The following is a 12,713-nucleotide window of genomic DNA, read 5'->3' as shown; positions in this document are numbered from 1 at the left end:
GATCGCTCGTCCAGTTTTGTTAGACTGATGTAGTGTTCTGTATCTAATGACTCTTTGAAGGACAAAAAGTTAAATTCTAAAACTTTCTACCTGTTTTCTCTCCGTGACAGAAACTCCTGTTATTTACACCCATTCTAGAATCGAGCTGGAGTTATCTGGATGTTAAGAGCGCCAAGTGTAGTGATAATGGAAACCACAGCATTTTAATCGTGCGAAGCAGCTCGTCCAGGTGTTGGCGACTTGTTTGTCAGTCGTTCCGAGTCTGCATTACGGAACAACTGCATTTGCATATCACCCGATACGATCCTCTGCCAAGCAAGGATTACGTCACGGATATTGAAGTCGCCTCGTGTTGCACTTGCCGGTCGACTTTGACGTGGGCAGTGTTTGGAAGCATGGAACTGAATTAAACCGAAGGATAATGCTTTTGTACTGATACAAGCTGAAGAGAAAATATGGTTCAAATGGCTCTGAGCACTATGGGACATAACATCTATGGTCATCAGTACCCTAGAACTTAGAACTACTTAAACCTAACTAACCTAAGGACATCACACAACACCCAGTCATCACGAGGCAGAGAAAATCCCTGACCCCGCCGGGAATCGAACCCGGGAACCCGAGCGTGGGAAGCGAGAACGCTACCGCACGACCACGAGCTGCGGACTGAAGAGAAAATACTTTGCTTTAGATATTTGTTAACATGAACTGATTGTACTTTCTCACCTGACGTTATCTTCGGTCTACCATACCCTAAAATAACACACGTAAATACAGATATATGTTGCATAAATGCTCTATGAGATGTTGCGGTGATTTAATTGTACTATAATAACATTGTTTGTCTTAACCACAGTATTTTATTGGCTTTACACGTTTCGGCGTTTCGCCATTGTACATCATGACAAGTTTTATTCGCTTGTCATTGTATACTTACTATTTTGGATATTATCACAAGTTTCTCATTGATCTCCATCGCGTTGCAGATCCTTTGAAAATGGCGTGTCGCCGAAACGCGTAATGTCTAGCAAAGTCAACAGAATACTGTAGTCAAGACAAACAGTGTTATTATAACACGTAAATACACTGTTGAAGAAAAAGACAAAATAAATGTATCGAGCAGCACGAAGGCATCATTGGGACCTAGTTAAAACGACATATGGCTCACGGAGAAAATAATATCAGAAAATACTCGTTTTGTGTAACTACCCAAGAACTAAAATTAGTAATTCCGACTTTGTGATGAATTGTTTGCGAGGCTGCTTTTATCCCTGTCCACGTTTTATTTTTACTTACTTAGTGAGATTCGAAGGTTTTGTTATGGAGAACAGAGAATTACTGTCTTACTTTCCAGTCATCTGTGTTTATTGTTTCAATGTATTTGTAATCGATTTAGAAGCAAACTACGGCGGCATCTTCAGGCACTTTAGCAATGTCTTGTGTATGCTATACTGGCGAAAGTATATCCCGTTAATGTGCCCCAGCATCCTCTAGCGTGGTAACTTTGATACTCACAGTTGTCACATTAGATAATGCTGAGTTAGAGCAAAAGGATTATTTACTGTGCTGTATCACAGCACCATAGTGCTACAGTGCCTGAAGATGACGCAGTAGTTTGCTTCAAAAACGACTGCAATTAAACTAAAACTAAATCAACACAGTTGAGAGGCAAAGCAGTAAGAGAATAGCCATCGTTCTTGATACCAAAATGCTTCACAACTGACGTCCATAGTTTCCAGCACCTCGGAAGCAATGAGACTAACTGTTGGTCAGTTGGTGTGTTTTCCTGTCACACGAGCACATCAAAAACGAGGTGTTTCCTGTTGGACAGAGAAGAAAATGCAGACTTTGTGACCGTCGTGTAATTGTCCATTATCATATCAGCATGTAATGTACTGATAAAAGGAAAAGGAAAACAATATTAGGGTTTAACCTCTCGTATACAGTAGGGTGTTAGAGACGAATCACAAGTACGAATTGGGGAAAGATAAGGAAATTGGCCGTGCTCTTTTCAAAGGTTTCAGCCCAGCATTTAGGTGAAGTGGTTTGGAGAAATCACCCGAAAGCGAGTTCGGTGTCTTACTCCTGTGCCGATTCGCCCGGTCTGAAGAATGATCACTCTGGTTACTACATTCTGGCGAAATTCCTAGCCATTGTTATCGTCATATCGACACAGTAACGCACTTGTTCGCCCCGTGTACAGTTTTAGAACTTGCGTTGGAACGTGAGCCTTGAATCGTTAACGATTAAAGCCACAATGAACAATGACATTCGGGTTGATGTTCAGTCTTATTGTGAGTAGTGGCCTCTTATACTTAAAGAGACAGCAATTGGAAATCATGTGATTTTTGTATGAAATTTAGTGCTTCCCTGCAACCTCCCTCCCAGTATAGTGACAGTCAAACTGCGTTTTTTTGTTTATTTCGACAATATTTTTACCAAATTGTTAGTAAGTAAATAAAACTTCCGAGTGACGTTTAGTTGTGAAATATTAGATATTAAGCTGTGGTAAAGAGCTCTGCGGGGCCTACGAGAAATACGGGCCCCGCAACGAACTTGTGAAGTCACACTAGTCGGCTCGTCCGCCACAATTCGCGAACCCTCGGCTTCGTGCAGGGTCCAAAGGAAATCAATATGCAGTTGAAATAGTACCCACTGAAGGTCTTAACTTTGTCGTGTGCTATCGAGAGTTGCGTGCATTGAAACGCGCGGGGAAGAATTATTAAACTTCATCTGAAATACACTACTGGCCATTACAATTACTACAGAAGAAGAAATTCAGATGATAAATGGGTATTCATTGGACAAATATATTATACTAGAACTGACATGTGATTACATTTTCACGCAATTTGGGTGCTTAGATCCTGAGAAATCAGTACCCATAACAACCACCTCTGGCCATAATAACGGCCTTGATACGCCTGGGCATTGAGTCAAACAGAGCTTGGCTGGCGTGTACAGGTACAGCTGCCCATGCAGCTTCAACACGATACCACAGTTCATCAAGAGTAGTGACTGGCGTATTGGGACGAGCCAGATGCTCGGCCTCATGACCAGACGTTTTCAATTGGTGAGAGATCTGGAGAATGTGCTGGCCAGGGCAGCAGTCGAACACTTTCTGTGTCCAGAAAGGCCAGTACAGGACCTGCAACATGTGGTCGTGCATTGTCCTGCTGAAATGTAGGGTTTCGCAGGGATCGAATGAAGGGCAGAGCCACGGGTCGTAACACATCTGAAATGTAACGTCCACTGTTCAAAGTGCCATCAATGCGAACAAGAGGTGACCGAGACGTGTAACCAATCGCACACCATACCATCACTCCGGGTGATACGCCAGGATTGGAGATGACGAATACACGTTTCCAATGTGCGTTCACCGCGATGTCGCCAAAAACGGATGCGACCATCATGATGCTGTAAACAGAACCTGGATTCATCCGAAAAAATGACGTTTTGCCATTCGTGCACCCAGGTTCGTCGTTGAGTACACCATCGCAGGCGCTCCTGTCTGTGATGCAGCGTCAAGGGTAACCGCAGCCACGGTCTCCGAGCTGATAGTCCATGCTGCTGCAAACGTCGTCGAACTGTTCGTGCAGACGGTTGTCGTCTTGCAAACGTCCCATCTGTTGACTCACGGATCGAGACGTGGCTGCACGATCCGTTACACCCATGCAGATAAGATGCCTGTCATCTAGACTGCTAGTGATACGAGGCCGTTGGGATCCAGCACGGCATTCCGTATTACCCTCCTGAACACACCGATTCCATATTCTGCTAACAGTCATTGGATCTCGGCCAACGCCAGCAGCAGATTCGCGATACGATAAAAGGCAATCGCGATAGGCTACAACCCGACCTTTATCAAAGTCGGAAACGTGATGGTACGCATTTCTCCTCCTTACACGAGGCATCACAACAACGTTTCACCAGGCAACGCCGGTCAACTGCTGTTTGTGTATGAGAAATCGGTTGGAAACTTTGCACGTTGTAGGTGTCGTCACCGGCGCCAACCTTGTGTGAATGCTTTGAAAAGCTAATCATTTGCATATCACAGCATCTTCTTCCTGTCGGTTAAATTTCGCGTCTGCAGCACGTCATCTTCGTGGTGTAATTTTGATGGCCAGTAGTGTAGTTACTCGCTCCCTGCCGGAGACTGCTGCTGGCATTCGTAAGACCTGCAGTGTCACGTGGTGTGGCGCGCCCGGTTTTTCTCGTGGGCCTCGGAGCTCTTGATGTGATGTTTTCTACTTACGTCACGATCGAAGAGCTATTACCTGGCAATGGTCTAATATGCCGAAAATTGGTTAGTGAGAAATAAGTAGAGTGGGACAAAAGGTAGTTTTTGCGCTTTTCTACCTAAAATGATGTTGACGACGTATCCAAGGTTCTCGGGTGTCCAGCCGGATCCGATCGTCGAAGTTCCACGATATTTCGGCGAATAACCGTTCCGCCATCATCAGGTGGTGCTGATGAATAAGGTTCTTGGGTGTCCAGCCGGATCCGATCGTCGAAGTTCTGCGATATTTCGGCGAATAATCGTTCCGCCATCATCAGGTTATTCGCCTAAATATCGTGGAACTTCGGCGATCGGATCCGGCTGGACACCCGAGAACCTTGGATACAGCACATTCGCCGGGAAAGCCTCAGATCACAGATGATGACGATTTTTGGTTTGTGGGGCGCTTAACTGCGCGGTCATCAACTCCGGTTCACCAAAATGCATATATATTGGCGAGATTCTTTAGTTTTGGTAGAAGTCTCCCACCTTTATCTACATTCCTCGTCACGTCATGCTAAGACTAAGAGTCGTTGCTCGAGAAGTATTTCACCGTTAGGAAGAGCTGCCCGTCACAAGTAATGCGCTCTGTCGAAGGACCTCGATGGCAGTGTAACGGAACAGTTTCCGCCGTAGCAAGCGGTGCGAGACGGAAGCGGCGGTGCAGGGAGTTCTACGTGGTAATACCACGCACGGGCTGTTGTTTTAAGCGCTATACAAACACTGGAGGTTTTATAGTTAGTACAGGCGGTGCCCCACAGCTCGTACATATTTCAAGAAAGTCGTGTCTAAGATCCATTAAGAGCTGATGATTCACTCTACCAGTTTCCATCAACCGACTATCATCAGGCATCGTAACAATATTTACATCACCCTGTATGGCATCGTTCTTGTAGTGACGTTAAAAAGTTGTATAAGAAACAGTCCTGCGGCACTGAAACTACCGCAGATTGCAAAACGCATTAATACTGTCACCGTGTCTTTTACTATTCACTGTGTTGGTGGATTTTCACCTTCACAGTAATTTTCGTATCTTGCCTATTTTTGTCCACGAAACTGAAGTAGATATTGGCGAAGAAATTCAAACCGTATGGAAGGGGGCCGCTCATTTTTCAATATACATCCCAACCGGTTTGAGCATCCACGTGCAGTACCTTCGAAATTTTATTTTACTTTTTACACAAAAGTATACCACCATAATCAGTCTCAGCGGAGTACGAAAAACCACAAACCTGCAGCCACGGATCGCGAATACTCATCCCATTTACGCTTTGGTTTCTTCCTAACTCTTGTAACACAATAGCTAATTTCCTAAATAAAAAAGGAACCCTGCGATCAGGTTTTGAAGACGATGCGATAGTCGACCAGCTGCCGTTATCCCCCTCAATGGTTCATCATCAGAATCGGTATGGAGGGGGCATGGGATCAGTACAACGCACTCCTGGCCGTCGTCGACGTCCCGGCCTTGGAGTCGCTACCTCTCAAACAATTAGCTTCTCAATTTGCCTCCGAGGCTCAGTGGACCCTGGTTCAGTCCTACCACCAAGGAAAAATCCCTAGCAGTACCGGGAGTCGAACCAGGGTCCCCGGCATGAGGGTCTTTCGCGTTGTGCGCTCGGTTACGGAGGGAGACAGCTGGCCACAAACCATCGAATTTCTGTCACGAGCCAGAACCGCAGGTCAGTTCCGCGAATACTTTTGACAGATGCGGCCTGATGATGTCAGGACCTTCGTTTTCCACTAATGTGAAGGCCCATCGCCGGATCTACGGTCCCTGACACGCCCAGAGGTCACGTCCCTCCCTGTCGGACGGCAACTCGACTGATTATCGTGATTTATCCGCGGACCCAGAACAGCTTCATGATCGACAGGCCAGAGGCTGCAGGCGACGAATTACACTAGTCCCGACTGTGTCTCACCGAAAATACGTTGTACAGTGCGAGTTCATGATCGTTTGTAAACACTAAAATAATGGATATAACATAGTTATGGCTATACAGTAATGAAGATAGTACACAGTGTTGGTTTAAACAATCCCCCCCCCCTTTTTCGCTTCATTCAGAGACCTGCGCCTGTCTCAGTTCTTTTCTGAAACTTTGATCCACAGTTGGAATGCCTACTAAAAATATTTGAACCATCTCTTTTTCTCTTTGTAGGCCCTATTTTTTACATTCTAGTTCATGTAATGTTCTTGTGTCAGTTTCCACAAGGTATTTCGCAGTACACTTGAGGTTTTTTTTGTATCCTTCACTACACAGGGTGTATCAAAAAGAATCATCCGATTTTAAAAAAATCATATCTATTATGTTATTTGAGGTATGTGTGTGAACAATGTACTGTTGGAAAAAGTAAACTCTCGAGTTGTACATGGTTCTCGTTAGATAGCAACAGTGTGTGGCGACTTCAGTTCTAGTAAAAACGGTGTCAGGACAACAGGAAGTTTTTTGTGTTCTACGCTTTGCGTAGTGCGGGTCAGTGATAATTGTTCAGCGCGACTTTTAGGTTTAAGTGGTTCTGAGTTCTAGGGCACGGATGACCTCAGCAGTTAAGTCCCATATGCTCAGAGCCATCTGAATCATTTTTTGCTGTTATCGCCCTCAATGGTTCATCATCAGAATTGGTATGGAGGGGTCGATCTTCCTACAGCATTAGATGATGGCACCAACAGTTCCGAGAAACAGGTTGTTTCTGTAAAGGTAAATCGCTGGGCCGTCCCCAAGTGTCGCTTCAGACGTCGGACGCATCCGCCATAGTTTCACAAGGAGTCCGCAAAAACCAGTTCGCCGTGCAGCTCGACAGCTCAGCGTGCCCCCGATGTCTGTGTGGCGTGTGTTACGTTGACGTTTACACGTGAAACTATACAAAGTTCAGCTGCTGCAAGCTCTTTGTCAAGGTGACGAACAACAATGTGTGGAGTTCTGTAATTTCGTTCTTGGCAAGATGAAGGATGACAGTTTTTTTCCATTCTTTCCCCATTACCAACAACAATCAATGAACTGAGACATTGCATAACAGCAGCTGTGGAAGCTGCAACTCAAAACGTGCTCGCTTCAGTGTGGGAACAATTTGAATGCTGCATTGACATATGCTGTGCATCTCAAAGGGGACATATTGAACACCTATGAAAAGGTATGAAAAAAAACTTTTTGAGTTTCCCGTTCATCAAAAAACAAACTGTGTAGTACATGTTTATTATTTTCAGAAATATAGACAAGCCAAATGAGATGATTCCTTTTGATACGTCCTGTACTTGTAGCAACTAAAACTTGCAGTCACTTGAAAAATGCAGGAAAATTCACAGAGTTTCTGAACTTGACCCGTCCACACAATAAGCTTATGTGTGGCTTGCAAATGTTCCACAGTGAAACAGAGATGCGTGGAAAATTGTTTCATGCTAATATGAGTTAACGATTGAGTTACTTGTGAGAGGCCGCCTCCAAATTCGTACGGCAGCAGCTGCGTTCCACGCGGGCCAGCCTCAGTTGTTTGTAAACCACAGCACGTGGCGCGCGTCCTTGACAGGCCTCGGTGTTTGTAAACACCTCTCTCTCCATGCAGGTCGCAGAGGTTGCAGTGACGCCGTGGCCGGTGGACCGCTACGAAGCCCCTCAAATGGCCACCTAGCTGCCCGTAGCTCGGCGCTTCTTCCAGCGCTCTTAGTTTACGTTAAAGAACGAGCTTTCTTTCTGCCAACCAACAGCTTCGGCGTGGCTCTGCTTGCGTTGTTATTTGCTCTAACCTGTAAACGAATACGTTTCTCAATATGCAGAAAGAACCGCTACGTAGGTAATCAGCTGCCTTTTTCCGGTTTCACACACAGCTAACTTCAGCTACTTTTGTTCTTCGTGCCACAGAATATCTCGAAAACAAATACATCACTGTCTTAAAATATTTTACGTATATTCACACAGTAGCATCACAAGGAATAATCCTTCTATCCATAACAGGAACATTGATTTCGGAAGTATGCCAAAGCTAGCCGTTTATTTTCGTTGTATTCCACCGTGGTATAACAATCATGTACGAAAGGTACTACGGAAACAAAGAAAGCTTCATCATAGGTTTAAGAGTAGTCGAATCATAGCTGATAAGGAAAAGCTGAACGAAGCGAAAAAGAGCGTAAAGAGAGCAATGAGAGAAGCATTCAACGAATTCGAACATAAAACATTGGCAAACAATCTAAACAAGAACCCTAAAAAGTTTTGGTCATATGTAAAATCGGTAAGCGGATCTAAATCCCCTATTCAGTCACTCGTTGACCACGATGGCACCGAAACAGAGGACGACCGAAGAAAGGCAGAAATACTGAATTCAGTGTTCCGAAACTGTTTCACTGCGGAAAATCGTAACACGGTCCCTGACTTCAGCCGTCGCACGGACGCCAAAATGGAAAATATTGAAATAAACGATATCGGAATTGAAAAACAACTGCTATCACTTAGTAGCGGAAAAGCATCCGGACCAGACGAGATACCCGTAAGACTCTACAGTGATTATGCTAAAGAACTTGCCCCCTTTCTATCAGCAATTTATCGTAGATCTCTGGAAGAACGTAAAGTACCTAGCGACTGGAAGAAAGCGCAGGTCGTTCCCATTTTCAAGAAGGGTCATAAATCAGATGCGAATAATTATAGGCCTATTTCGCTTACGTCAATCTGTTGTAGAATAATGGAACATGTTTTATGTTCTCGTATTATGACGTTCTTAGATAATACAAATCTCCTTCATCATAACCAACATGGATTCCGCAAACAGAGATCATGTGAAACTCAGCTCGCCCTATTTGTCCAAGAAATTCACAGTGCCGTAGACACTGGCGAGCAGATTGATGCCGTATTCCTGGACTTCAGGAAGGCATTTGATACGGTTCCGCACTTACGTTTAGTGAAAAAAATACGAGCTTGCGGAATATCGGACCAGGTTTGTGATTGGATTCAGGATTTCCTAGAAGAAAGAACACAACATGTCATTCTTAACGGTTCAAAATCTGCAGATGTAGAGGTAATTTCGGGAGTACCGCAAGGAAGCGTGATAGGACCTTTATTGTTTACAATATACATAAATGACTTAGTTGACAACATCGGTAGCTCCGTGAGACTATTTGCAGATGACACGGTTGTCTACAAGAAAGTAGCAACATCAGAAGACTCGTACGTACTCCAGGAAGACCTGCAGAGGATTAATGAATGGTGCGACAGCTGGCAGCTTTCCCTAAACGTAGATAAATGTAATATAATGCGCATACACAGGGGCAGAAATCCATTCCAGTACGATTATGCCATAGGTGGTAAATCATTGGAAGCGGTAACGACCGTAAAATACTTAGGAGTTACTATCCGGAGCGATCTGAAGTGGAATGATCACATAAAACAAATAGTGGGAAAAGCAGGCGCCAGGTTGAGATTCATAGGAAGAATTCTAAGAAAATGTGACTCATCGACGAAAGAAGTAGCTTACAAAACGCTTGTTCGTCCGATTCTTGCGTATTGCTCATCAGTATGGGACCCTTACCAGGTTGGATTAATAGAAGAGATAGACATGATCCAGCGAAAAGCAGCGCGATTCGTCATGGGGACATTTAGTCAGCGCGAGAGCGTTACGGAGATGCTGAACAAGCTCCAGTGGCGGACACTTCAAGAAAGGCGTTACGCAATACGGAGAGGTTTATTATCGAAATTACGAGAGAGCACATTCCGGGAAGAGATGGGCAACATATTACTACCGCCCACATATATCTCGCGTAATGATCACAACGAAAAGATCCGAGAAATTAGAGCAAACACGGAGACTTACAAGCAGTCGTTCTTCCCACGCACAATTCGTGAATGGAACAGGGAAGGGGGGATCAGATAGTGGTACAATAAGTACCCTCCGCCACACACCGTAAGGTGGCTCGCGGAGTATAGATGTAGATGTAGATGTATTATCTGACAAATAAACAAGGCCGCACACGTCGACCTTCCAGTCGTTTCTGTGAAACCTCAGTAATACTTCCGTCAGTTGCCTGCTAACATTTAACACGTTCTCGTTGGAAGCCTATACGAAAGCACTGCTACTAGCTTTCAAAAACTGTTACAGACAGCATCGGTCAAATTCTTTGAAGTGGAAGTAAACTCTGTCATATGAAAGTACAACTACTCCTCACTAATACTTACTGGTTATTAGATAACATTACATTACATTCTGTTCGTTAGACTGAGTTCATTCAATCTGTAAGAATACCAAGTTATTTTATGACTGGCACAATAAACATTCGATAAAAAATATTAATAAGCATTGACATTAGAAAGCCATTTCTTGCTGCCTGTGAGATATTTCCTTCAAACGCTTTCCCAAATACATGGTTCTTCTAATTAAACTTCCGCTACTTGAGGGCAAGTACACGGAAAACTCTTTATTGTATTGGTACCCAACTTTATAAAAGTGATGTTCAGACTGGGCGGCGTAAGATTTGTGTCGTTAGTACGAGTAGTGTTAGTGTCATGACTTGCCGTTAGGCGCCGCTACTGGTAGGGCGACGTGGCGCTGTAAGACAAGCACGGTGTGCATTGCAGTTGCAGACAGTCGACATGGGTCTGGATAAGGTGAGCACTGAGCAGCGCTTAGCTCGTAACGCTGTTTCATCAAAACATCATCGGTAGTGCTGCTGCTCTTCCAAAGTATCGACTAGAGGTCCTCTTTCCTCGCCCGGGTTGAAGAACGTGGTTCGGAAGTTCGAATTAAATGGCGATTTGGAACTTGCTCCTAGAAGAGGTCGACAGCCAACTGCGGCAAAAATTGTTGAAGAAGATACTGTGCCATGGATGAGAATGCCGGTCGCAATGTGTGACGTGGAAGTAGTGAACGAGCTATGACACGAAAGTTGAACATTCCATGGTCCACCGTTCGAAAAGTGCTGCGAGAAGTTGTGAAATGGTATCTCCAGTGCGGTTCCAGGTTGTCCTGGATGCAGATGGCCGTCTCATAGAGCAACGGTTGTAACCTGGAACGTGAACATGGTACGCAGTTAACCAATGTTACTCTCTCAAGTGGAAATTAAAATACGTTTCTTTCAATGGTTTCAACGTCATTTCTCTTCTGCATACCCTTACAAATATTTCCACAGAGTTCCATTGTCCTACTATCACTCGATTTTCATGGATGCTTTCTCAGGTAGTCAAAGTTTAATTATAGCTACCCAGTATAATGAAAAATATATTCACTTACTTGTCTTCATATGATCTTCTTAACCCTTAAAATCTGCATCATTACATTGCCAAATGGTATTTAGTCTCTTTGAATAATACATATGGTTTTGTTCACGGCTTTTAATCAGTAAATAAGTTGCAAGTATTGAGACTAACTCTAATACAGTTACAGCATTTCTCAATTTTTGCCTATTTGGCTGTTTAGACAATAGTCAATACTTTATCTTGAGAATTTCGGGACTATTTAGTAAGATAACAATGAGATAAACAGTTTAATTTGTATGATTTGATAATTATTAAATCTTTATTTTCTCATCATTACTTTGTGACTGTACAGAAAGATAACAATGAAAAAAAACTGCAAGCCAGGATGTTATCAATTATACAATATAGTTATCTTCAACTATTTCCAAATCCCTCCAAATCAGTCTGAAAATTGTCTAAGCATTCTAACAATAGTCACAAATCGTGCAAACAATATATATGCAGTGTTCTGGTTTTATATTCCTCTAATATTTTCTATGTTTGAAAATTTGGATAATATTTATTTATATTTATTAATTTGGTTAAGTATAATGACTCAGCGAGAGATAATGATTGTATAGCCGCATTCTCATCAGTTTTTGTCATATTTTTTACAGGCTGGTATCCAGGACCCGGAGATCCACAGGCAGGCCAAGACAATTCTGATGGAGATGGGAAAATTCTACCAGGTCATGGTAGGTATCTGACCACTTTGGAAGATTTTCAAATTCTGTGTGTTCAGTTACACAAATTTAGGATGAAAGAAGTTGTGATTTACGTCAATCTGAATTCTTCAGGTGTTTTGTGTACTGGAATACTTAAATATACCTTCAATGTGCTTTCCTCACTATTAGACAGCTCTTTTAAAGTTTCAGATGAATGCTCTTTAATGGTATACAGCTGTTTTTTTAAACAAATTCTCTATCATATGCATGCCAAAACATTTTGAATATTTTGTTCCTTTTACTAAATTCAGATCGTTTAATAAATCTATAAGAACTAAATATTATGTGTGTGGTTTTTCTTTAACATTGAATGAGAGATCACTTCATGCGAACTACGTAATAATATCTAGTTTAATGATAATACTGTTAGATAATAATACCTCCAAATTCCTTTGTTCTAGTCATATGTTAGTCTCTCGCTCTTGCAAATATAAGTGTCGTACTAGAATATTTTTGTAAAGTAGATGGGTTTTTTAGGTAACATTTACTGTCTTGAGG

The 12,713-nt window shown here is 43.0% G+C and overlaps 1 protein-coding gene across 1 annotated transcript in view; it reads left to right on the top strand.

The window, feature by feature from the left end:
* The window catches only part of LOC126263032 (farnesyl pyrophosphate synthase-like), a 258,758-nt gene that overhangs the window by 231,511 nt on the left and 14,534 nt on the right, over window positions 1-12,713 (top strand). Inside the window, exon 6 of the mRNA XM_049960000.1 lies at window positions 12,108-12,185. Coding sequence (XP_049815957.1) covers window positions 12,108-12,185 — 78 coding nt within the window. The remainder of the gene's footprint in view (window positions 1-12,107; window positions 12,186-12,713) is intronic.

This window comes from Schistocerca nitens, chromosome 6 (assembly GCF_023898315.1).
Source record: "Schistocerca nitens isolate TAMUIC-IGC-003100 chromosome 6, iqSchNite1.1, whole genome shotgun sequence".
In the NCBI taxonomy this organism is placed as follows: Eukaryota; Metazoa; Arthropoda; class Insecta; order Orthoptera; family Acrididae; genus Schistocerca; species Schistocerca nitens.
Note: the sequence above shows the minus strand (reverse complement) of the source record. Positions and strands in the feature narration are given on the sequence as shown.